The 27684-nt window shown below is 38.5% G+C and overlaps 1 protein-coding gene across 1 annotated transcript in view; it reads left to right on the forward strand.

The window, feature by feature from the left end:
- LOC311241969 (sodium- and chloride-dependent GABA transporter 1-like) overlaps nucleotides 1-15078 on the forward strand; it is a gene marked incomplete at both ends in the record, with an annotated part of 63739 nt that extends 48661 nt beyond the window's left edge. Inside the window, 6 exons of the mRNA XM_084330926.1 lie at nucleotides 1616-1740; nucleotides 4407-4519; nucleotides 5044-5175; nucleotides 6808-6888; nucleotides 13180-13347; nucleotides 14992-15078. Of these exons, the coding sequence (XP_084187052.1) occupies nucleotides 1616-1740; nucleotides 4407-4519; nucleotides 5044-5175; nucleotides 6808-6888; nucleotides 13180-13347; nucleotides 14992-15078 (706 nt within the window). The remainder of the gene's footprint in view (nucleotides 1-1615; nucleotides 1741-4406; nucleotides 4520-5043; nucleotides 5176-6807; nucleotides 6889-13179; nucleotides 13348-14991) is intronic.
- Between the last annotated feature and the right edge of the window lie 12606 nt (nucleotides 15079-27684).

The following is a 27684-nucleotide window of genomic DNA, read 5'->3' on the forward strand; positions in this document are numbered from 1 at the left end:
ACGACAAGTAGGTCCACAACACCTTCCACAACAACAAGTAGGTCCACAACACCTTCCACAACAACAAGTAGGTCCACAACACCTTCCACAACAACAAGTAGGTCCACAACACCTTCCACAACAACAAGTAGGTCCACAACACCTTCCACAACAACAAGTAGGTCCACAACACCTTCCACAACAACAAGTAGGTCCACAACACCTTCCACAACAACAAGTAGGTCCACAACACCTTCCACAACAACAAGTAGGTCCACAACACCTTCCACAACAACAAGTAGGTCCATAACACCTTCCACAACAACAAGTAGGTCCACAACACCTTCCACAACAACAAGTAGGTCCACAACACCTTCCACAACAACAAGTAGGTCCACAACACCTTCCACAACAACAAGTAGGTCCACAACACCTTCCACAACGACAAGTAGGTCCACAACACCTTCCACAACAACAAGTAGGTCCACAACACCTTCCACAACAACAAGTAGGTCCACAACACCTTCCACAACGACAAGTAGGTCCACAACACCTTCCACAACAACAAGTAGGTCCACAACACCTTCCACAACGACAAGTAGGTCCACAACACCTTCCACAACGACAAGTAGGTCCACAACACCTTCCACAACAACAAGTAGGTCCACAACACCTTCCACAACAACAAGTAGGTCCACAACACCTTCCACAACAAAAAGTAGGTCCACAACACCTTCCACAACGACAAGTAGGTCCACAACACCTTCCACAACAAAAAGTAGGTCCACAACACCTTCCACAACAACAAGTAGGTCCACAACACTTTCCACAACAACAAATAGGTCCACAACACCTTCCACAACGACGTGTACAAGTAGGTCCACAACACCTTCCACAAGGTCCACAACACCTTCCACAACAACAAGTAGGTCCACAACACTTTCCACAACAACAAGTAGGTCCACAACACCTTCCACAACAACAAGTAGGTCCACAACACCTTCCACAACAACAAGTAGGTCCACAACACCTTCCACAACAACAAGTAGGTCCACAACACCTTCCACAACAACAAGTAGGTCCACAACACCTTCCACAACAACAAGTAGGTCCACAACACCTTCCACAACAACAAGTAGGTCCACATTCCACAACACCTTCCACAACAACAAGTAGGTCTACAACACCTTCCACAACAACAAGTAGGTCCACAACACCTTCCACAACAACAAGTAGGTCCACAACACCTTCCACAACAACAAGTAGGTCCACAACACCTTCCACAATGCATTGGATAAAAATTCAAAACAAAATAAAAATAAAGCTTATCAGTGGTGGACCACAAAATAACCATGTAAACTAAAACAAATGATGTGCAGAATAGTGCAATAACAAAGGTAGTGCAGTAACAGAGGTAGGTTGACTAGCTTCACAAGTTCAGTTACATTCAGTCATAAATAATAAAATGAAATATAAAATTGGTTTAGTGCAGAATAATTCTAGACTATGAACTAGTCTAGTTTAAAAAAATAAAAATAATATAATAATCCCAATTCCTTCTGAAAATCACGTGATCGGATCGGGACGTGATCCTTAATCAGGATGTTAGATGAACCTGTTGTCCCTGTCTCCCCAGGGACTGCATCATCGTGTGTATCATCAATTCCTTCACCAGCATCTTCGCCGGCTTCGTCATCTTCTCCATCGTGGGCTTCATGTCCTTCATCACCAAGAAGCCGGTGCAGGAGCTCGCAGCTTCAGGTACTAATTCCAAGGTTCAAAACAAATATGGGCAAATGTTTCTTTTAAATTCTGGGGAGCCACAAATTGGAATTTGCTACCTTCACAGCTAAAATGCATTAGTAGCCGACACAATTTTAAGAAAAATTGACTGTACTCCTGAAAAAGTATAGTATTGTTTATTTGTATTGGGAAAGATACAGACACATTAGCTGGTTGAACAACATTTATATAATAATGCAGATATTGAGTGTATTTCTGTGAAAATGCGCATGGCGCACGCCTCTGAATCCAACCAAAGCGATTAAATTCGCTTCCCGCCCGTGAGTCGTGCGTGGCCGGTGTGAACAGCGACGCCTGTTAACATGGGGGCGAAAGTGAAGCGCTGATCGCCCGCCCGCCTCATGCCCACGTCCCACGCCTCGTGCGTTTCGTGCATAAGGCTTTTCTTTACCGTAAAGATACCGTCTGCATCAGATACATCCCTGTGTGTCAGACCCAGTGGTCAGTGAGCCAACTATCCCACACCTGCTGTCCTAAGAAAACAGACATCATTGTCTCTGGCCTCTTCCAGCAAGACAATCATATGACCAGTCTGACAACATGACAACATGACCAGTGATGCTTCTACTTTTGACTACAGCTTAGAAGAAGCCTTCCTAACCAAAATGCTGAAATACCAACAGCTACAGCAGACCATCTCACAGCTAGGCTACAGATGTAAACTCCTAGTTTTTATCTTTGGCAGCCTAGGGCATGTGCACAAGTTGGTTGTGAGGGGCCTACAAATAGCCGGTCTCCCCAAAAGGAAGGCCAAGCAGTTAGCCAGGTACTGCTCAGTATCAGCAATTATAGGAAGCCGCTCAATTTGGAGGAGGCGCTGTTACCTTTACCCTTGATTCTGCCGTCCATGCACCTTGTACCTAACTGTTCTTTCATAATTTTCTGATTGCACTTGCATTGTTTATGTCCTTTGTATGAGGCCTCCTTGTACTTCTGTTCATGTGGACATAAATAAACATTTCAAATGTGTGTGTATATGTGTATGTGTGTGTATGTATCTGTGTGTGTATATATGTATGTGTGTGTATGTATATGTGTGTGTATGTATGCATCTGTGTGTGTGTATGTATGTGTGTATGTATCTGTGTGTGTATGTATGCATCTGTGTGTGTATGTATGCATCTGTGTGTGTATGTATGTATCTGTGTGTGTATCTGTGTGTGTATCTGTGTGTGTGTATCTGTGTGTGTATGTATCTGTGTGTGTATGTATCTGTCTGTGTGTGTGTCTCTGTGTGTGTATGTATGTATGCATCTGTGTGTATGTATGTATATGTGTGTGTGTCTCTGTGTGTGTATGTATGCATCTGTGTGTGTATGTATGTATGTATCTGTGTGTGTGTATGTATGCATCTGTGTGTATAAAAAACCTTGGAGTAATTTTTTATTCCTCCCTCTCATTTAATGCACATATAAAAAATGTCACCAAAATTGCCTTCTTCCATCTTCGTAATATCGCAAAAATTCGCCCCATTTTAACTCTGGCTGATGCTGAAACCCTAATTCATGCTTTTGTCTCATCACGTCTAGACTACTGTAATGCACTTTTTTCAGGCCTACCTAATTCAAGCATAAAAAATCTTCAACTCATGCAAAATGCGGCTGCACGGATACTAACTAAAACTAGAAAATTGTATTACATCACACCAGTTTTGTCCGCCCTACACTGGCTTCCTATTCAAGCCCGATCTGACTTTAAAGTGCTACTCCTCACCTATACATTTTTAAATGGGCTTGCACCGCTCTCTCTATCTATCCGATCTCATCTCTCGATACTCGCCCGCTCTTGCTCTGCTCTCACAAAATGCAGGGCTTTATTCCTAGAGTTAAAAAGAAATCCGCCGGCCACAGAGCCTTTGTCTACCACGCTCCCTACCTGTGGAACAAATTACCTGCCGTCGTCAGGGGCGCCTGCTCTGTCGAAGCTTTTAAATCCCTGCTTAAGACCCATCTTTTCTCTCTCTCCTTCAACCTACCCTGATCTCACCTGATCGGGGTCTGACCCTTAGATCTGTCTAGTTTAGTTAGGATGTCTATTTGCTCCCATGTCTGGTAACCCCCTCCTATTGCTAGGTTTTAGTGAGTTTTTCCTTTTCCTTACCTTCGCGTGGGGTATGCAAATATGTTTATTTGCATTTATTTAAATTTGAATTTAATTTAATTTAAATTAAATTAAATTAAAAAAAATTTGGACCTTGTGGTGTTCTTGTTTTGTTCTTGATTTGATGTGATGTTTCTTCTTGACTTGTTTGGGGAGGACGTGTACGGGCCATGGGGACATTGACGTGTGTTGTCGGGCCTTATAAATAAATTTGATTTGATTTGATTTATGTATGTGGGTGTATGTATGTGTGTGTATGTATCTGTCTGTGTGTGTGTGTGTATATGTATCTGTGTGTATCTGTGTGTATGTGTGTGTGTGTGTGTGTGTGTGTGTGTGTGTGTGTGTGTGTGTGTGTGTGTGTGTGTGTGTGTGTGTGTGTGTGTGTGTGTGTGTGTGTGTGTGTGTGTGTGTGTGTGTGTGTGTGTGTGTGTGTGTGTGTGTGTGTGTGTGTGTGTGTGTGTGTGTGTGTGTGTGTGTGTGTGTGTGTGTGTGTGTGTGTGTGTGTGTGTGTGTGTCCTCAGGTCCAGGCCTGGCCTTCCTAGCGTACCCGCAGGCCGTCACCCAGCTGCCCATGTCGTCTCTGTGGTCCATCCTGTTCTTCTCCATGCTGATGATGCTGGGTCTGGACAGCCAGGTGAGCTTTACATCTACCTGTTCTTCCTGTTCTGATGCTGCTGGGTCTGGACAGCCAGGTGAGCTTTACATCTACCTGTTCTTCCTGTTCTGATGCTGCTGGGTCTGGACAGCCAGGTGAGCTTCACCTCTACCTGTTCTTCCTGTGTAGAGTGTTCTGTGTGCAGTCTGTTTATTTAATGGATCAAACAGTGGCGTCTAAATCATCCGGTTTCTGATGCAATGCTATATAATGCTATATTATAAGCTCGTATTTAGCTAATAACACTTAATATCATTGCTAAACAAACGTAGTGCTTAGGGTCTTTACTCTTGGCTACATTTGAAAAAAAATCTCAGCCCGGTAACCGATCGGGCTTTAAGAGGTTAAGCATAATTTGATGGAGTGTAATGGAGGACTCTTACTTTTACCAGAGTACTCATTTATCTGCGTATTTCTACTTTTACTTAGTAAACGTGTGTGTCTGTGTTTGAGTGCTTGCTGAGCTGACCCTCTAACCTCTAACCTCCATGTCTCTGGTGTAGTTCTGCACGGTGGAGGGCTTCATCACTGCTCTGATGGACGAGTTTCCCATGGTGCTGAGGAAGAGGAAGAAGACCTTCATCCTCCTCGTCTGCATCATTTCCTTCATCATCGGCTTCTCCAACGTCACACAGGTAGAGAGAGAGAGAGAGAGAGAGAGAGAGAGAGAGAGAGAGAGAGAGAGAGAGAGAGAGAGAGAGAAGGAGAGAGAGAGAGAGAGAGAGAGAGAGAGAGGAGAGAGAGAGAGAGAGGAGAGAGAGAATACTGCACACATTACACCTATTTAGGCCTAAAACTAAGTTCAACTGGACATTTTAAGGAAGCAGTCAATGAGCTGAGAGGGAAAGCACGCCGGGGTTTCTATGCCATAAAAAGAAATATACAAACAGAAATACCAATTCGAATCTGGTTAAAATTAATTGAATGTGTTATTGAACCAATTGCACTCTATTGCAGTGAGGTGTGGGGTCCACTTACAAAACAAGAATTTAGCCAATAGGACAAACACCCCATTGAGACCCTGCATGCAGAGTTCTGTAAGATTCTCCTACATGTCCAGAGGAAAACTACAAACAATGCATGCAGGGCAGAATTAGGCCGTTACCCACTAATACTAAAAATACAAAAAAGAGCAATTAACTTTTGGACACACCTAAAACGAAGTGACCCCCTCTCGTACCATTATCAAGCCCTGCAGTGCCAAGAGCAGAGGAGCATCAGGAACCCCCTTACCCAGCTGGTCCTGAGGCTGAGTCCACAAACTTGCTCTCTTAACACACCTCAGGAACAGAACACATCACCAATCAGAATAAATCAAATTACTACACAGCTAAAACAAAACTACATCACCTATTGGAAAACACAAACAAAAGCACAGAGCAAAATGCAGTGCTATCTGGCTCTAAATCGACAGTACACCACAGCAGATTATTTGAGCATGGTGACTGATCAACAATTAAAAAGAACCTTGACAAAATACAGACTGAGTGAGCACAGCCTCGCTGTTGAAAAGGGGAGGCACAGGAAAACCTGGCTTCCTGCAGAGCAAAGGCTGTGCTGTCATTGCACCCAGAGTGAGCCTGAAACTGAGTTGCACTTCCTCACCAAATGTGAAAAATATAAATATATTAGAGAAACACATTTTAATTTTTTTTAATTAATAACAAAAGGCTTTCTCGCACTGCCAGATACAGAAAAACTACCAGTCCTACTAGGGGAGGACTCACAAGCTGTGAGCTAGCAGCAGCATATGTTGCTGCCTGCCACAAACTGAGGGACAGTGAGTGACAGTCACCTGACATGTTTATGCCGTAATATTTGATGTTTTATTTTACGATGATATTTTGTATCTACTTATATCTGTTTGTAATCCATGTTTATGTTTAATATTGCTTTGGCAACATGTAGAAGTACGTCATGCCAATAAAGCCATTTGAATTGAATTGAATTGAATTGAGAGAGAGAGAGAGAGAGAGAGAGAGAGAGAGAGAGAGACAGAGAGAGAGAGAGAGAGAGAGAGAGAGAGAGAGAGAGAGAGAGAGAGAGAGAGAGAGAGAGAGAGAGAGAGAGAGAGAGAGAGAGAAAGAGAGAGCCTTCAGACAGTGTTGTTATACATCCTTCAGACGGTGGTGTTGTTATACATCCTACAATTGTCCAGCAGGTGGAGGTATAAGTCCATGGAAAGGTGGGGGCTGTGAGGCAGGACCGGGTGGAACGTAACAGTGTGTTGTTATACAGTCTTCAGACAGTGTGTCTTTATCTCCTAGGGTGGTCTGTACGTGTTCAAGCTGTTTGATTACTACTCTGCCAGTGGAATGTGCCTCCTCTACCTCGTCTTCTTCGAGACCGTCTCCATATCGTGGTTTTATGGTATATGGTTTTTATTGTTCCATTGTATTGTACGTGACAGCGTTAAATATATGAACAATGAATATTTTTTTCATCTGTTTTTATTTTGCAATTGTAAAGTAATGACTTTTAACTAGGGCTGTCAGTTTATCGCGTTAATTAGATAAATTAATTACACAGCAAATTATCGCGTTATGAAAATTAACAAAACATTTATTAAAATGATTATTATTATTACCGTAAATCCTCAAATATAGGACGGGTCTTCTATTTACCTCAGCTGCAAATAGCACCAAGCCTTTATTAGAGAGAGGCTTATATAAGAGGCAGGCCTTAATTTCTAAAAATGACACTCATGGACATAATCCCTTAATTTTCAGACTTTTATTGCATTATTATTATTATTATTATTATTATTATTATTATTATTATTATTATTATTATTATTATTATTATTATTATTATTATTATTATTATTATTATTATTATTATTATTATTATTATTATTATTATTATTATTATTATATTATTATTATTATTATTATTATTATTATTATTATTATTATTATTATTATTATTATTATTATTATTATTATTATTATTATTATTATTATTATTATTATTATTATTATTATTATTATAATTTTTTTTTTTTTTTTTTTTTTTTAATATGTACATTGTCTGTCTACATTTATTTAGACTAGCATTGGTATTTAAATATTGAGTGCAGTTGAGTAATTGTGGGATTAACGTAATTCACACAGTGAAGTTGGAACTGTCTATACTAGGTTGCGGGGTCCAGGGACGATTTAGCGTGTGGTACCTACCTTCTCGACTTCCTCAGTCGAATCGAGTTGAATCAATAACATGCAATAGCTTTAGCTAACGTTATCATAGCATCATGAACTGTAATGTGTCAACTGGACAACGCCAGCCTCGCCTGCCAACGCCATATAGATAGCGAACGTTAACGTTTGCAAACGAAGTCAACGTCATCCAGCTGACACCACAGATCTAGATATTATGACAACGTTAGCTAGCGCTAAAGCTAACGCCAACCAGAGGGAAACGTTAATGTACGGTAGTCAGTGTAGCGGGAGGCAGCACTTAATTTGCATTGGCAAGAGTTTATCTCATTCTATTTCACGGCACGAAAAATAAAAAAATACTTTTTTTGCGACCTTATAATGGAGACCGGCCTTTATTTGTCTGCATGCATCAAACCCTCGGCCATTATAAGAGGCCCGTCCTTTAATCGAGTACCCTCCACTATTAGAGGATTAAGATTTACTATTTATTTTTTTATAAATTATTATTATAATTTTTTTTTTAATCTCATTCATTCCATAAGAACGTAGAATAAACATTTACAAACTTTTTTTGAAATGGTCCATTTGCATGTTCTTGGTATCTGATTCTAGGGACATCTATGGATCTCAAGGAATGTATTCCCAGTGTCAGAAATACTGTGTATGTTACTAGGCTTGAGTAAATTGTAATGAAGCAAATGAGAATATCAATTAATTTTTTTTTACTGTGAATAACACCATGCTAAAATTTACCAGACCTGAAAAATCTAAGCAAATGAATAAAGGGAAGATGATTAAACAGAAGGTTTTGTAGATACAGTACTGAATTCTGCCATCCGGACACATGCAATTTGAAATATGATTATAGAATATAAAATATCAGGCCTAAAATGGTTATGCGATTAAAATGCGATTAATTAGATTAATTCATTACAAATCCTGTAATTAATTAGATACATTTTGTAATCGCCTGACAGCACTACTTTTAACTACTTTTTTCTTGTGATTTCCTTGGAGTTTTTCCTGTGTGAAATGACTCACTTTTACTGAGTTTTAAATTATGTTTTTCCATCATTTCCACCAATTAGAATAGAAGAATAGCCCCTGTGGACAAACAACGCTTCCATTCTTTATCTTTTTAACATTTGTCTTTGAACAGCTAGGATTTATTTTCCCCATATCGCTGTCCTTCAGTACCTCCCTGCTCTCTCCTTCCTCCCTCCTTCAAATCTCACTCTCCCCTCTCTCTCCTTTCATCACCACAAATCTCTCTCCCATTTTCTCTCTCTCTCTTTTCCAATACACACAGGAGCTGATAGGTTCTATCAGAACATTGAGGACATGATCGGCTATCGCCCCTGTTGCTGGTGGAAGCTGTGTTGGAAGTACTTCACTCCATTGATCTGCCTGGTGGGTTTAGGTTTAGGTCTATAGAGACTGATAAACCAGTCTCAAACATTGTTCCTACTACTCAAGGATTAACAACATTGTGTTATGTTTTTCTTACATTTTTATTGACTTAAATCAAGCTCTAAGACCTAAATCAAGTATGAATTGTGAAATTGTAAGCAATTTAGTATTAGCCTCAACTTTCATTGACCTCTTAGCACATTGGTTGCCAGCCGGATATGGCGATTTATCGCTTGGATGCCACCACGTTAATGAATGGGAGGACGAGCACATTTGCGAACGCATAAACTATATCTTAAATTATGGCTGTGTCTAATACACCCGTCGCTTATCAATGACTTGCTTGCAGTCAACAAGTACGAAACTGATTGTTTTTTCATCAGTACATTTCCGTTTTATACCGTTTTGAATACGAGTATAGTTTTGGTGATTTCTAGTAATTTCAGAGAAATTCCGCGAAAATAGCCGTTTACTGGAATACACAAAACACGTTGTCATTTTCCGGCTGATTTATGAATCGTTTTCAAATAAACGCTAGATTATCGAGAGTATTTGTTTTCCTATGCACGATACAAAAGCGGGCTGAAAAATCATTTATTCGTGCCGCGCTCAGCGCCTAACCCACACACACACACACACACACACACACACACACACACACACACACACACACACACACACACACACACACACACACACACACACACACACACACACACACACACACACACACACACACACACACACACACACACACACACACACACTGGTAACATAGATTCCTTACCTCAGATCATATGTTCTGCAAAAAGATGAATCCAATTCCTGATCGCCATTCCAAATATTGTCCGAAATGCATGAAAAATGAATGGAAATCGCTAATAAAAGAAATAACTATTAAATAACGAGAAGTCTCGTTATTGGCAACCAACGCATGGCGGCCAACAACGAGATCTCTCGTTGTTGGCAACCAATGTGTTAACAGTCCGGCAAATTTTGCATCAAACGCCCGTCAATTGCATACTGAAAATACTGTAAATTGGACACTATTCTGGAACCATTTGTAGCAGATGCAAAAGTCTGGCCTCTTTTGAAAGGAAACACGTTTCTTCCACAACAGGAAGAATCACTCTGAGTGTTATTGTCATAGAGTTACAGAGGTTTGAACACACTGAAATAAAGTTTTTTTTGTTATGTTCGTTCTCTTACGCTCTGTCTTCAGAAAAAACAACTTAAGTAAGATGTCATTCTTCTCAGAATCTCATTGGCTACACAAACAGTCAATCATTTTCAGCGTCAGTGGTGATTTGTCCGGTCATTGAGAGGGGAAACCGGAGGTGGTCACCTTTTCTAAACTGACACTCATTGGCTGTTTGGTCTTCTAACCTGAGATTGGAAGCACGTGATAGGCCAGGCGGTGTCTCAATCAAACGGCGCCCATTTTAGCTTTCAACCATCGCACATCGCAACACATTTTACAGCCATCTGTTGGCGTCAGGTTTGTGTTATTGTCTCTAGACCAACATGTCGGTTGAGCCAGACCAGGCTGCAGAAACAAATTTGTGGGGGGGCATAACATTTTCTCGGGGGGGCACAATGGTTTTTCAACACAGGTTCCCTTTTATACGTTTCAGCTGGGACAGCGGCGCTGTGGCTTGCTTGGTGCTGCCCACGGTGCTGAACTAAACAGCAGAGAGGCAATTGAAAAATCTAATTTCTCTCTCTCTTAAGAACATTCACTTATACAAAAACAGACTGAACGGATATATATAACAGACCTGCTGGGGCAGCAGACTGAGAGCAGGGGACACAAGCAGGCTGGGTAAGATGGTCAGGAAGGCAGTAGCGTGGTTGGGGTGGAGCTGGACTCTAGTGAGGGTGGCGGAGAGGAGGAACCTTGCTAAGCTCCAGGCCATATGGGAAAACCCCTCCCAGCCACTATACACAGACTTGGCTGACAGGAGGAGCATGTTATAGGCTCACACTACCTAAATGCAGCACTGAACGGCACAGGAAGTCCTTCATTCCGACAGCCATCAGACTATACAATGCATCACTGTGCCTCACTGCATCACTGAGCACAGAGTGACAGTTACCATCTTCCTGGACTCTTACTTTTTAAACAGCACTGTGCAATATTACACCTACTGTAGACTTCAGTATATTTTTACTGTATTTATTTACTGTATGTTTTATTCTATTTTTATTCTATTTCATTTTATTCTATTCTTAGGCCATTTGTTTTGTTATTCTTATTCGTGACTTGTTCTGTCTAAATGTTTAATGTTGAGTGATTTGCAGTGTCAAATTTCCCTCAGGATAATACATTTCTATTCTATTCTATTCTATTCTATTCTATTCTATATCTTTGAAAAGTCTCCATTTATTCAACACTTCTGAATTCACTGACAAACTGAACTGAACTGACAAAAATAAGGTGCATAAAAAAGCAAACAAAATTCCTCCACAGGCTACTCACCATCATTAGTAGAGCGGCAAGCGGCGTTTGGGGGCAGAGTGAAATCTTCTTAAAACACTGTCCCTCCACTCATTCCTGAACTTTTTTGTTAAGTCCTTCTCAAATGCCAACTGAATTAAATTGGCCTTGCGTCGATGAAGCATACTAAGGCGATGTTCTGTAAAGACGTTCTTGAGGGTAGAAAACAAATTCTCACAGTGCCGTGCTAGCTTCAGTAGTGTTGTTGTTGACATCAGTGCCCACTAGGGCTGTCCCCGACTAAGGATTTGGATAGTCGACTTTGATTGGCCGAAATTAGCAGATAGTCGACTATTAGACATATTTTTTTTTATAATTTTTTTTGTAGTGGTTAAATGGCTGATGCATGAAATAATTGCTAATGGTTTACCACTCCCATCATGTTATATCATAATGTCAATAGGGTGCATTTAGCATTACTAAATTGTTTACCCCCTACCCTGACCTGGATATCCTATACTGAATATCTAGGATTTCTCGTGACAATGTGTTGTTTGATTTTATTATTCATCATACAGACTGGTCAAACCATAGTACCAAGTTATCTGTTTTTCTCTCTACCATATATCAATGGACAACTATCTATTCTACCATAGTGGTTGAATATAGCTCTCAATCTATACTATATAACTATCTATTCTACCATAGTGGTTGAATATAGCTCTCAATCTATACTATATAACTATCTATTCTACCATAGTGGTTGAATATAGCTCTCATTATATACTATATAACTAACTATTCTGCCATAGTGATGATGATGATGATGATGACTTGGATTTATATAGCGCTCTTCATGAGACCCAGAGCGCTTCACAGAGTCCATTATTCGTTCATACACAGTGGTGACAGTGGTGACAGTGGTGATACCGGTGGTGGTGAGCTACAATTGCAGCCAGAGCTGCCCTGAGGCAGACTCACGGAAGCGTGGCGAATAATCATCGCCTACGGCCCCTCCGACCACCACCAACATTCATTCATATGCATACACATTCATACGAGGCAAGTAGGTTAAGTGTCTTGCCCAAGGACACAACGGCAGTGGGATGGACATGGGCTTGAGCGGGATTCAAACCACCAACCCTTCGATCATTGGACGACCCGCTCTACCCCTGAGCCACGCCGCCCCACGTGGTTGAATATAGCTCTCAATCTATACTATATAACTATCTATTCTAGCATAGTGGTTGAATATAGCTCTCATTCTATACTTAACTGGCCCCAGTGGTCATTTGGCCTCATTTATCAATATATCTGTATTTCTTTGGAACCTTAAAAATTATTATATATTGAGACAATGCATTCAACACCAATATGTTTATAGCAGATGGTTTTAGAAACCATGGTTCATATATTTCAAAGGGTTTCTGTCTTATTTCCACAAGGTCCAGTGAGTTCAATCAATTGACCCAATGACCCATGTACATGTGTAACAAATCAAAGAGAGGCCTATTGGCGAACAAATCATATATGTGACCCGACACCATTCAATAGGATTATTTCCATTGCGTTGCACAAGCATTTCCAGTCATACTCTCTGTTGCAGTGGGCTGAACCAATGCTTGTGATTGCAGGGGGTGTTTACATTCAGCGCCATCGAGATGACCCCCCTGTCCCTTGGGAAGTACGTGTACCCGATGTGGGGCCAGGTGATTGGATGGTTCATGGCGATGTCATCCATGGTACTGATTCCCGGCTACGCCATCTACTCGTTCTGCAGCACCCGGGGGGACTTCAAACAGGTACACCGGAAAGACCCAATCCTCAATCCAAATGTAAACAAAAGAGTAGCCCCACCACTAGGGGTGTAACGATGCATAGATTAATCGAAATGCATCGATTCTAATGTATTAGAATCGATGCATCGATTTGAATATGTTAGAATCGATTATAATAAAAAAAAATAAAAAATAAAAAAATGTATATACCGGTATATATATATATTCTTTTTGTGTATTGTTTTTATTGATCTATAGTCCATTCATGCTGAGTGAATCAGTTCCCCCAGCCACATTTGTGTATTTTTTTTGGGGGGAATTAACTGATAGAAAATGTATCGAAAATGTATCGAATCGAATCGAATCGTGGTCAAATGAAGAGATTTCATGATGCATTGAATCGTTGCCTGAATAATCGTAATCGAAATTAATCGTTGTGAGGTCGCATCGTTACACCCCTACTCACCACTAAAAAAACAAATGGTATTGGAGGGTTAACAATATGACAGCTAGATATTGAAATTGAAATGGTACTGCATCCTATAGACCTGTTCGCTGTATACATCAGACTCGGTGTGCGCACGCATCACCGGAGCAGAACGGAACGTAATCCTGGTCAGAACAACTACAATATATTTGCATTTGTTAGCCGTGCTAGCGATCTAAACAATCAATCCATGCCAAAGCTAGATATGTAAAAGGTGAACGAGTCACACTCACAGCCACGCTGATTTGGCAAAATGTCATCCAGCGGTTTTCGTTTGAAACTACTTTTAGTCAGGGGAGTGTCATGGTTTCTCCATAGAGCTCCATTATACTTTTAGTCAGGGGAGTACCATGGTTTATACATAGAGCTCCATTATACTTTTAGTCAGGGGAGTGCCATGGTTTCTCCATAGAGCCCCATTATACTTTTAGTCAGGGGAGTGCCATGGTTTCTCCATAGAGCTCCATTATACTTTTAGTCAGGGGAGTGCCATGGTTTCTCCATAGAGCTCCATTATACTTTTAGTCAGGGGAGTGCCATGGTTTCTCCATAGAGCTCCATTATACTTTTAGTCAGGGGAGTGCCATGGTTTCTCCATAGAGCCCCGTTGTACTGAAGCAGCTCGCGCAGGTAGGGGGCAACTTAGTCATGTGACTCAGTTGGTATTGCTGATTGGCTCGAACGCGATATGTTTGTATACAGCGAACAGGTCTATAGCTGTAGAAACTTTAAACATAAAACTGGGTGTTATATATAAAACTGTAGTGTTTTAGTTAGTTGGTTACTAGTGTTAGTACTGGTTAAATAGTGGTTAAACTATGTCGTTCCATGTACCGTTAATACCCTTAATGTAAACACTGGTGTGAAACAGATCTGTATTTTGAATTATGGGTTAAGATAAGAACGTTCCAGAATTCCATAATAACCATAATAGGCCTACCACAAATTAAGATTTTGGATTGTGGCTTTAAAAGGAGCTTCTCGAATTATGTTTAATAATGACGACTGACTAATAATAACGACTGACTAATAATAACGATTCAGTAATAATAACGACTGACTAATAATAACGACTAATAATAACGACTGACTAATAATAACGACTGACTAATAATAACGACTGACTAATAATAACGACTGACTAATAACAGCACCTCCCTCCCTCTCTTCTACCTGAACAGCGCTTGCGGACCATGACCACGGCTCAAGGGGACGAGCCCGCAGGCCCAGGGGAGTTCTCGCATGCGGTGAGCGAAGCGCCCGTCTAGTCCGGAGCCACCATCTTCTGGTCGTCTACGGTGGTTCTCTCTCCCCCGGAACCACCACCTTCTCCTCGTCTACGGTGGCTCTCTCTCCCCCGGAACCACCATCTTCTCCTCGTCTACGGTGGCTCTCTCTACCCCGGAACCACCAACTTCTCCTCGTCTACGGTGGCTCTCTCTCCCCCGGAACCACCATCTTCTCCTCGTCTATGGTGGCTCTCTCTACCCCGGAACCACCATCTTCTCCTCATCTACGGTGGTTCTCTCTCCCCCGGAAACCACCATCTTCTCCTCATCTACGGTGGTTCTCTCTCCCCCGGAAACCACCATCTTCTCCTCGTCTACGGTGGTTCTCTCTCCCCCGGAACCACCATCTTCTCCTCGTCTACGGTTGTTCTCTCTCCCCCGGAACCACCATCTTCTCCTCGTCTACGGTGGTTTAGTCCGGAACCACCATCTTCCCCTCGTCTACGTGGTTTGGTCCGGAACCACCAGCTTCTCCTCGTCTACGGTGGTTTAGTCCAGAACCACCATCTTCTGGTCATCTACCGTGGTTCTCTCTCCTCCCACCTTCACAGAAACCGACCAACCAAACCGTGTGGGATAGAAACCCTCCATGTGGTTCTCCTCGTCTACAGCGCCGGGGTCAGAGGTCAATTCATGTCCAGTTTAAAGAGAAATTGGCGTCTACTTGCCGATGATGGAATTCAAACCGCATTCGCTACGGTTAGACTCACTACGGTAGACCAGGTTTTCACGCCAACGGTTTGCCCGTATTTGAATTTGAAAGAAAATCCACCCCCTGAATTAGATACATTTTATGTGAATTGAACCCATCCCTGCTACGGTTTAAAATGAAGCTGGGATGAGCGGGGTCAGGGGTCAAGGGTCAAGGTAACTGTAAAATCTGATGACCTGGCCCCTCAGGTTCCTCCTGTGAAGTCACTTTTATTTCCTCTCCGTTCTGTCGACATGAGCTTCCCAACGAATGAAGTGACTGTAATGTACATTATAATATATATCTACATACTGTAAATACAATGAAGTACTTCTGGGGAACCTTGAGACGTGAGGCTGTAATGTATGCAGCTCATCACCACACATCTGTCATGATATCTGTGACTGGGCGGGGCCAAGCTACACATCATCACATCTGTCATGATATCTGTGACTGGGCGGGGCCAAGCTACACATCATCACATCTGTCATGATATCTGTGACTGGGCGGGGCCAAGCCACACATCATCACATCTGTCATGATATCTGTGACTGGGCGGGGCCAAGCCACACATCATCACATCTGTCATGATATCTGTGACTGGGCGGGGCCAAGCCACACATCATCACATCTGTCATGATATCTGTGACTGGGCGGGGCCAAGCCACACATCATCACATCTGTCATGATATATTCAAGTTCAAGTTTTTTTTTATTATTTGTCACAACAAAATACAGAATACTTTATGATGAAATGCTTGTTTCTGTATGAGCCCGAGAGTGTGCTACATACAGTAAAAAAAAAAAAGTAAGTAAGTAAGTAAAAAGTAAGTAAAGGAATGTTCAGTCAATATATATATATATATATATGTAACGGATGGTACCGCGAAGCGCAGTCACGATGGACTTCAGATGTTGTGAAGTGACTGGGGTGAGTAGCGGTGCTACTATGGGTTAAACTCACTCTCACCCTTAAAAGACACATAGACACATTGCAAAGCAGTGGATTAACCTCTTGGTATAGTGGTCTGTGCTGTTGCCCGCGGCGTGGGAGACCCAGGTTCGAAACTCCCTCGGGCATCGAAGTTTAAGGTGACGATGCCACAACTGTTACATATATATATACAATATACAACACAGAGTAAAATGAGTAACAGTGAGGTACAATGCAGAAATGAGATGAGGTACAAAACTTAGGGTAGGGTGCAAATGAGGTATGAATGTAGTGCAAATATATTTAATATTGGATAAATATAAAGTGTGTTAAAGTGTCTAAAGTGAGTTTGTTTAAAGTGAGTGTGTAGTGTACATGTGGATGTGTGTGCAGTGAGTGTAGATGATGGGTTGTTACATAGTGTCATTGTCATTGAGCATCCTGATGGCCTGGGGATAGAAGCTCCTTCTGAGTCTCTCTGTACTGGCCATGAGACTCCGGTAGCGCTTGCCTGGGGATAGAAGCTCCTTCTGAGTCTCTCTGTACCGGCCATGAGACTCCGGTAGCGCTTGCCTGGGGATAGAAGCTCCTTCTGAGTCTCTCTGTACTGGCCATGAGACTCCGGTAGCGCTTGCCTGGGGATAGAAGCTCCTTCTGAGTCTCTCTGTACCGGCCATGAGACTCCGGTAGCGCTTGCCTGACCGCAGCAGTCCGAAGAGGCAGTTGTTTGGGTGACTAGAGTCTTTGATTAGTCTCTTAGCCACAATTCTTATTTGTGTGTTGGTAACCATACACATGGCAAATATGATAAATTAACTTATTTTTTAGATAGTATAGTATGTCAGACATAGAGTGTAGACAGTGCCTTTGGTTTATCACTTGAAAATACAGGGGGGGGGGCACTGCTCCCCTGCACCCCCCCCCCCCCACTACATCCCTAGTTACCTCAAATCGGTTATTATTATTATTATTTTGATTTGAAGAGGTAGATATTCTACTACGAGGCGCCTGCATGTACAGCATGTCCACGCTAGAATTAACTCCGTATTGATGTATTGTTTTAAATGTTTTTGACGATGCTCTATATTCATAAACGTTGTTGTACTTCACAGGCGTACGTACCGTTTCAAATAGTGGGTTGTAAATATTTGTCAAAATAGTCACTGTCTGTTTTTTTTTATTTTTTATTATTAAATTAAACAAAATGTTTTGATAGAAGATATAATACAGCAAAATATGACGACGAGGGGTTGGTTGTTTTCTCATTACTGGGAATGTAGGCAAATAGAAATGTAAAGGTTTTGATGGCTTTTCAATGAAAAATAAATAAAATAAACAAACCATAATAGACTGTATTATTATTAGTGTGGGTGACCTGGCGAAGCCAGGTTGCCACCCACACTATACATATCCATACTCTTTTTATTATTTATTTATTTATTCCACCGATTTTTTAGTGTGGGTGACCTGGCGAAGCCAGGTTGCCACCCACACTATACATATCCATACTCTTTTTATTATTTATTTATTTATTCCACCGATTTTGCAAACACTTTGCAACACGTAAGCGTTCGCGCCCCATACACGTGAAAGGTATCAAAACGAGCGGCTTGCCTATGGCAACACCGGTCTCCGAACTCGTAAAGTTTCACCGCACCGTCTGGCTACGAATCGACTTTAAACGGTAAAATATCGGTCCCATTGGGAATGCATTGCATTTTAGAGTGTAGCAGCTGAAATAATCTTTTTCCCCCTACCTTGGGTGAATTGCGAGTGTGATCTCAATTTTGGACGTAGAAATAAAACAAACACATCAAAACGATGACACGGCTGTCAACCCGCTCACAAAAGAAAAATAAATGGAATTGGACATTTCTATCTCAACTGACGACCATTTGTTTGAAGGTTCTCCTCCCCATTGACCGCCATGCAATCGCACTCTAGAAATCACATTTTTCACACTATTTTTTAGCCTTCTGTTCCGATCGCCGAAGGAGTGCCACAATATCGCACGAATGTCACAATATCGCGCACAACCCTTCGCCTACTCGTTGTAGTGCTCATGTGCGCGTCACAACGCTTCATCTCTTATAGTTTTCTTTTAATCAATGTGACAATGCAGTCATGCATCTGCCTCCATAGAAATGCATTGAATAGAAAATATGCAAGTCATAGTGATTGCTTCACCTGTGTGGCTCATGGCTCACTCATGATTGGTTCAGCTGTGTGGCTCGTGGCTGAGCTGCCAATGACATCATCCACTTAACCCATCATTGGCCATCACTGTGTTGCAGTACTGAATTGCTGACAGCGCCCTCTGTCTTGTGGGTTGTGTCATTGTACTCAGTAGGGATATCCTCTTTCATTTTTCATTGGTCCATGTTGACCCCCTTTCATTGGTCGATGTTGACCACTCCCCCGATCCTTAGACCACGCCCCCTTAGGCCACACCCCCTCAGTGTATCTCTTGAACCGTTTGTCGTAGAGACTTGCGGATTGTGCCATTGGTCGATGTTGACCACCTTTCATTGGTCGATGTTGACCACTCCCCCTGTTGACCACCTTTCATTGGTCGATGTTGACCACTCCCCCGATCCTTAGACCACGCCCCCTTAGGCCACACCCCCTCAGTGTAACTCTTGAACCGTTTGTCGTAGAGACTTGGGGATTGTGCCATTGGTCGATGTTGACCACCTTTCATTGGTCGATGTTGACCACTCCCCCGATCCTTAGACCACGCCCCCTTAGGCCACACCCCCTCAGTGTATCTCTTGAACCGTTTGTCGTAGAGACTTGCGGATTGTGCCATTGTACTCGGTGTAATAGTGTAATAGTGTGTAATAGTGTAATAGTGTAATAGTGTGTAATAGTGTAATAGTGTGTAATAGTGTAATAGTGTGTAATAGTGTAATAGTGTAATAGTGTGTAATAGTGTAATAGTGTGTAATAGTGTAATAGTGTAATAGTGTGTAACAGTGTGTAATAGTGTAATAGTGTAATAGTGTGTAATAGTGTAATAGTGTGTAATAGTGTAATAGTGTGTAATAGTGTAATAGTGTGTAATAGTGTAATAGTGTAATAGTGTGTAATAGTGTAATAGTGTGTAATAGTGTAATAGTGTAATAGTGCAATAGTGTGTAATAGTGTAATAGTGTGTAATAGTGTAATAGTGTAATAGTGCAATAGTGTGTAATAGTGTAATAGTGTGTAATAGTGTAATAGTGTTATAGTGTGTAATAGTGTAATAGTGTAATAGTGTGTAATAGTGTAATAGTGTGTAATAGTGTAATAGTGTAATAGTGTGTAATAGTGTAATAGTGTGTAATAGTGTAATAGTGTGTAATAGTGTAATAGTGTGTAATAGTGTGTAATAGTGTAATAGTGTAATAGTGTGTAATAGTGTAATAGTGTAATAGTGTAATAGTGTAATAGTGTAATAGTGTGTAATAGTGTAATAGTGTGTAATAGTGTAATAGTGTGTAATAGTGTGTAATAGTGTAATAGTGTAATAGTGTGTAATAGTGTAATAGTGTGTAATAGTGTAATAGTGTGTAATAGTGTGTAATAGTGTGTAATAGTGTAATAGTGTGTAATAGTGTAATAGTGTAATAATGTGTAATAGTGTGTAATAGTGTAATAGTGTGTAATAGTGTAATAGTGTGTAATAGTGTAATAGTGTAATAGTGTGTAATAGTGTAATAGTGTAATAGTGTGTAATAGTGTAATAGTGTGTAATAGTGTAATAGTGTAATAGTGTGTAATAGTGTAATAGTGTGTAATAGTGTAATAGTGTAATAGTGTAATAGTGTGTAATAGTGTAATAGTGTAATAGTGTGTAATAGTGTAATAGTGTGTAATAGTGTAATAGTGTGTAATAGTGTAATAGTGTGTAATAGTGTAATAGTGTAATAGTGTGTAATAGTGTAATAGTGTGTAATAGTGTAATAGTGTGTAATAGTGTAATAGTGTGTAATAGTGTAATAGTGTAATAGTGTGTAATAGTGTGTAATAGTGTAATAGTGTGTAATAGTGTAATAGTGTAATAGTGTGTAATAGTGTAATAGTGTAATAGTGTGTAATAGTGTAATAGTGTGTAATAGTGTAATAGTGTAATAGTGTAATAGTGTGTAATAGTGTAATAGTGTGTAATAGTGTAATAGTGTGTAGTGTGTAATAGTGTAATAGTGTGTAATAGTGTGTAATAGTGTAATAGTGTGTAATAGTGTAATAGTGTGTAATAGTGTAATAGTGTGTAATAGTGTGTAATAGTGTGTAATAGTGTAATAGTGTGTAATAGTGTAATAGTGTAATAATGTGTAATAGTGTGTAATAGTGTAATAGTGTGTAATAGTGTAATAGTGTAATAGTGTAATAGTGTAATAGTGTGTAATAGTGTAATAGTGTGTAATAGTGTAATAGTGTAATAGTGTGTAATAGTGTAATAGTGTGTAATAGTGTAATAGTGTAATAGTGTGTAATAGTGTAATAGTGTAATAGTGTGTAATAGTGTAATAGTGTGTAATAGTGTAATAGTGTAATAGTGTGTAATAGTGTAATAGTGTGTAATAGTGTAATAGTGTGTAATAGTGTAATAGTGTGTAATAGTGTAATAGTGTAATAGTGTGTAATAGTGTAATAGTGTAATAGTGTGTAATAGTGTAATAGTGTGTAATAGTGTAATAGTGTAATAGTGTGTAATAGTGTAATAGTGTAATAGTGTGTAATAGTGTAATAGTGTGTAATAGTGTAATAGTGTGTAATAGTGTAATAGTGTAATAGTGTGTAATAGTGTAATAGTGTAATAGTGTGTAATAGTGTAATAGTGTGTAATAGTGTAATAGTGTAATAGTGTAATAGTGTGTAATAGTGTAATAGTGTAATAGTGTAATAGTGTGTAATAGTGTAATAGTGTGTAATAGTGTGTAATAGTGTGTAATAGTGTAATAGTGTGTAATAGTGTAATAGTGTGTAATAGTGTAATAGTGTGTAATAGTGTAATAGTGTAATAATGTGTAATAGTGTGTAATAGTGTAATAGTGTGTAATAGTGTAATAGTGTGTAATAGTGTAATAGTGTAATAGTGTGTAATAGTGTAATAGTGTAATAGTGTGTAATAGTGTAATAGTGTGTAATAGTGTAATAGTGTAATAGTGTGTAATAGTGTAATAGTCTGTAATAGTGTAATAGTGTAATAGTGTAATAGTGTGTAATAGTGTAATAGTGTAATAGTGTGTAATAGTGTAATAGTGTGTAATAGTGTAATAGTGTGTAATAGTGTAATAGTGTGTAATAGTGTAATAGTGTAATAGTGTGTAATAGTGTAATAGTGTGTAATAGTGTAATAGTGTGTAATAGTGTAATAGTGTAATAGTGTGTAATAGTGTAATAGTGTAATAGTGTGTAATAGTGTAATAGTGTGTAATAGTGTGTAATAGTGTAATAGTGTGTAATAGTGTAATAGTGTAATAGTGTGTAATAGTGTAATAGTGTAATAGTGTGTAATAGTGTAATAGTGTGTAATAGTGTGTAATAGTGTGTAATAGTGTAATAGTGTAATAGTGTGTAATAGTGTAATAGTGTAATAGTGTGTAATAGTGTGTAATAGTGTAATAGTGTGTAATAGTGTAATAGTGTGTAATAGTGTAATAGTGTGTAATAGTGTGTAATAGTGTAATAGTGTGTAATAGTGTGTAATAGTGTAATAGTGTGTAATAGTGTGTAATAGTGTAATAGTGTGTAATAGTGTAATAGTGTAATAGTGTAATAGTGTGTAATAGTGTAATAGTGTGTAATAGTATAATAGTGTGTAATAGTGTGTAATAGTGTAATAGTGTGTAATAGTGTAATAGTGTGTAATAGTGTAATAGTGTAATAGTGTGTAATATTGTAATAGTGTGTAATAGTGTAATAGTGTGTAATAGTGTAATAGTGTAATAGTGTGTAATAGTGTAATAGTGTGTAATAGTGTGTAATAGTGTAATAGTGTGTAATAGTGTAATAGTGTGTAATAGTGTAATAGTGTAATAGTGTAATAGCGTGTAGTAGTGTAATAGTGTAATAGTGTAATAGTGTGTAATAGTGTAATAGTGTAATAGTGTGTAATAGTGTAATAGTGTGTAATAGTGTAATAGTGTGTAATAGTGTAATATTGTGTAATAGTGTAATAGTGTAATAGTGTGTAATAGTGTAATAGTGTGTAATAGTGTAATAGTGTGTAATAGTGTAATAGTGTGTAATAGTGTGTAATAGTGTAATAGTGTAATAGTGTGTAATAGTGTAATAGTGTCTAATAGTGTAATAGTGTGTAATAGTGTAATAGTGTAATAGTGTGTAATAGTGTAATAGTGTAATAGTGTGTAATAGTGTGTAATAGTGTAATAGTGTGTAATAGTGTAATAGTGTAATAGTGTGTAATAGTGTAATAGTGTGTAATAGTGTAATAGTGTGTAATAGTGCAATAGTGTGTAATAGTGTAATAGTGTGTAATAGTGTAATAGTGTAATAGTGTGTAATAGTGTGTAATAGTGTAATAGTGTGTAATAGTGTAATAGTGTAATAGTGTGTAATAGTGTAATAGTGTGTAATAGTGTAATAGTGTGTAATAGTGCAATAGTGTGTAATAGTGTAATAGTGTGTAATAGTGTAATAGTGTAATAGTGTGTAATAGTGTGTAATAGTGTAATAGTGTGTAATAGTGTAATAGTGTAATAGTGTGTAATAGTGTAATAGTGTGTAATAGTGTGTAATAGTGTAATAGTGTAATAGTGTGTAATAGTGTAATAGTGTAATAGTGTGTAATAGTGTAATAGTGTAATAGTGTGTAATAGTGTAATAGTGTAATAGTGTGTAATAGTGTAATAGTGTGTAATAGTGTAATAGTGTAATAGTGTGTAATAGTGTAATAGTGTGTAATAGTGTAATAGTGTGTAATAGTGTAATAGTGTAATAGTGTGTAATAGTGTAATAGTGTGTAATAGTGTAATAGTGTAATAGTGTGTAATAGTGTAATAGTGTAATAGTGTGTAATAGTGTAATAGTGTAATAGTGTGTAATAGTGTAATAGTGTGTAATAGTGTAATAGTGTGTAATAGTGTAATAGTGTAATAGTGTGTAATAGTGTAATAGTGTGTAATAGTGTAATAGTGTGTAATAGTGTAATAGTGTAATAATGTGTAATAGTGTGTAATAGTGTAATAGTGTGTAATAGTGTAATAGTGTGTAATAGTGTAATAGTGTAATAGTGTGTAATAGTGTAATAGTGTAATAGTGTGTAATAGTGTAATAGTGTGTAATAGTGTAATAGTGTAATAGTGTGTAATAGTGTAATAGTGTGTAATAGTGTAATAGTGTAATAGTGTAATAGTGTGTAATAGTGTAATAGTGTAATAGTGTGTAATAGTGTAATAGTGTGTAATAGTGTAATAGTGTGTAATAGTGTAATAGTGTGTAATAGTGTAATAGTGTAATAGTGTGTAATAGTGTAATAGTGTGTAATAGTGTAATAGTGTGTAATAGTGTAATAGTGTAATAGTGTGTAATAGTGTAATAGTGTAATAGTGTGTAATAGTGTAATAGTGTGTAATAGTGTGTAATAGTGTAATAGTGTAATAGTGTGTAATAGTGTAATAGTGTAATAGTGTGTAATAGTGTAATAGTGTAATAGTGTGTAATAGTGTAATAGTGTGTAATAGTGTGTAATAGTGTGTAATAGTGTAATAGTGTAATAGTGTGTAATAGTGTAATAGTGTAATAGTGTGTAATAGTGTGTAATAGTGTAATAGTGTGTAATAGTGTAATAGTGTGTAATAGTGTAATAGTGTGTAATAGTGTGTAATAGTGTAATAGTGTGTAATAGTGTGTAATAGTGTAATAGTGTGTAATAGTGTAATAGTGTGTAATAGTGTAATAGTGTAATAGTGTAATAGTGTGTAATAGTGTAATAGTGTGTAATAGTATAATAGTGTGTAATAGTGTGTAATAGTGTAATAGTGTGTAATAGTGTAATAGTGTGTAATAGTGTAATAGTGTAATAGTGTGTAATATTGTAATAGTGTGTAATAGTGTAATAGTGTGTAATAGTGTAATAGTGTAATAGTGTGTAATAGTGTAATAGTGTGTAATAGTGTGTAATAGTGTAATAGTGTGTAATAGTGTAATAGTGTGTAATAGTGTAATAGTGTAATAGTGTAATAGCGTGTAGTAGTGTAATAGTGTAATAGTGTAATAGTGTGTAATAGTGTAATAGTGTAATAGTGTGTAATAGTGTAATAGTGTGTAATAGTGTAATAGTGTGTAATAGTGTAATATTGTGTAATAGTGTAATAGTGTAATAGTGTGTAATAGTGTAATAGTGTGTAATAGTGTAATAGTGTGTAATAGTGTAATAGTGTGTAATAGTGTGTAATAGTGTAATAGTGTAATAGTGTGTAATAGTGTAATAGTGTCTAATAGTGTAATAGTGTGTAATAGTGTAATAGTGTAATAGTGTGTAATAGTGTAATAGTGTAATAGTGTGTAATAGTGTGTAATAGTGTAATAGTGTGTAATAGTGTAATAGTGTAATAGTGTGTAATAGTGTAATAGTGTGTAATAGTGTAATAGTGTGTAATAGTGCAATAGTGTGTAATAGTGTAATAGTGTGTAATAGTGTAATAGTGTAATAGTGTGTAATAGTGTGTAATAGTGTAATAGTGTGTAATAGTGTAATAGTGTAATAGTGTGTAATAGTGTAATAGTGTGTAATAGTGTGTAATAGTGTAATAGTGTAATAGTGTGTAATAGTGTAATAGTGTAATAGTGTGTAATAGTGTAATAGTGTAATAGTGTGTAATAGTGTAATAGTGTAATAGTGTGTAATAGTGTAATAGTGTGTAATAGTGTAATAGTGTAATAGTGTGTAATAGTGTAATAGTGTGTAATAGTGTAATAGTGTGTAATAGTGTAATAGTGTAATAGTGTGTAATAGTGTAATAGTGTGTAATAGTGTAATAGTGTAATAGTGTGTAATAGTGTAATAGTGTAATAGTGTGTAATAGTGTAATAGTGTAATAGTGTGTAATAGTGTAATAGTGTGTAATAGTGTAATAGTGTGTAATAGTGTAATAGTGTAATAGTGTGTAATAGTGTAATAGTGTGTAATAGTGTAATAGTGTGTAATAGTGTAATAGTGTAATAGTGTGTAATAGTGTAATAGTGTGTAATAGTGTAATAGTGTAATAGTGTGTAATAGTGTAATAGTGTAATAGTGTGTAATAGTGTAATAGTGTGTAATAGTGTAATAGTGTAATAGTGTGTAATAGTGTAATAGTGTGTAATAGTGTAATAGTGTAATAGTGTGTAATAGTGTAATAGTGTGTAATAGTGTAATAGTGTGTAATAGTGTAATAGTGTAATAGTGTGTAATAGTGTAATAGTGTGTAATAGTGTAATAGTGTAATAGTGTGTAATAGTGTGTAATAGTGTAATAGTGTAATAGTGTGTAATAGTGTGTAATAGTGTAATAGTGTAATAGTGTGTAATAGTGTAATAGTGTAATAGTGTGTAATAGTGTAATAGTGTGTAATAGTGTAATAGTTTGTAATAGTGTGTAATAGTGTGTAATAGTGTAATAGTGTGTAATAGTGTAATAGTGTAATAGTGTGTAATAGTGTAATAGTGTGTAATAGTGTAATAGTGTAATAGTGTGTAATAGTGTAATAGTGTAATAGTGTGTAATAGTGTAATAGTGTAATAGTGTGTAATAGTGTAATAGTGTGTAATAGTGTGTAATAGTGTGTAATAGTGTAATATTGTGTAATAGTGTAATAGTGTAATAGTGTTGCGGGTTGTGTCATTGCACTCAGTAGGGATATCCTGTTTGATTGGTCTATGTTGACCACTCCCCCGATCCTTAGGCCGCGCCCCCTTTTTGTATCCTTTGAACCGTTTGTCATAGAGACTCGCGAGAGACCCTCTCCCCCGTTGGCCGGCGGTGCACAGGCGTCACCCACACTTTCACAATTTCCCCCGCGCGGAATTGTCTAGTATATACTTATTATCTATATTCTCAGATTTTGCAAACACTTTGCAACACGTAAGCGTTCGCGCCCCATACACGTGAAAGGTATCAAAACGAGCGGCTTGCCTATGGCAACACCGGTCTCCGAACTCGTAAAGTTTCACCCCACCGTCTGGCTACGAATCGACTTTAAACGGTAAAATATCGGTCCCATTGGGAATGCATTGCATTTTAGAGTGTAGCAGCTGAAATAATCTTTTTCCCCCTACCTTGGGTGAATTGCGAGTGTGATCTCAATTTTGGACGTAGAAATAAAACAAACACATCAAAACGATGACACGGCTGTCATCCCGCTCACAAAAGAAAAATAAATGGAATTGGACATTTCTATCTCAACTGACGACCATTTGTTTGAAGGTTCTCCTCCCCATTGACCGCCATGCAATCGCACTCTAGAAATCACATTTTTCACACTATTTTTTAGCCTTCTGTTCCGATCGCCGAAGGAGTGCCACAATATCGCACGAATGCCACAATATCGCGCACAACCCTTCGCCTACTCGTTGTAGTGCTCATGTGCGCGTCACAACGCTTCATCTCTTATAGTTTTCTTTTAATCAATGTGACAATGCAGTCATGCATCTGCCTCCATAAAATGCATTGGATAGAAAATATGCAAGTCATAGTGATTGCTTCACCTGTGTGGCTCATGGCTCACTCATGATTGGTTCAGCTGTGTGGCTCGTGGCTGAGCTGCCAATGACATCATCCACTTAACCCATCATTGGCCATCACTGTGTTGCAGTACTGAATTGCTGACAGCGCCCTCTGTCTTGTGGGTTGTGTCATTGTACTCAGTAGGGATATCCTCTTTCATTTTTCATTGGTCCATGTTGACCCCCTTTCATTGGTCGATGTTGACCACTCCCCCGATCCTTAGACCACGCCCCCTTAGGCCACACC

The sequence above is a fragment of the Notolepis coatsorum genome, assembly GCF_963971535.1.
Source record: "Notolepis coatsorum genome assembly, chromosome: 15".
Classification (NCBI taxonomy): domain Eukaryota; kingdom Metazoa; phylum Chordata; class Actinopteri; order Aulopiformes; family Paralepididae; genus Notolepis; species Notolepis coatsorum.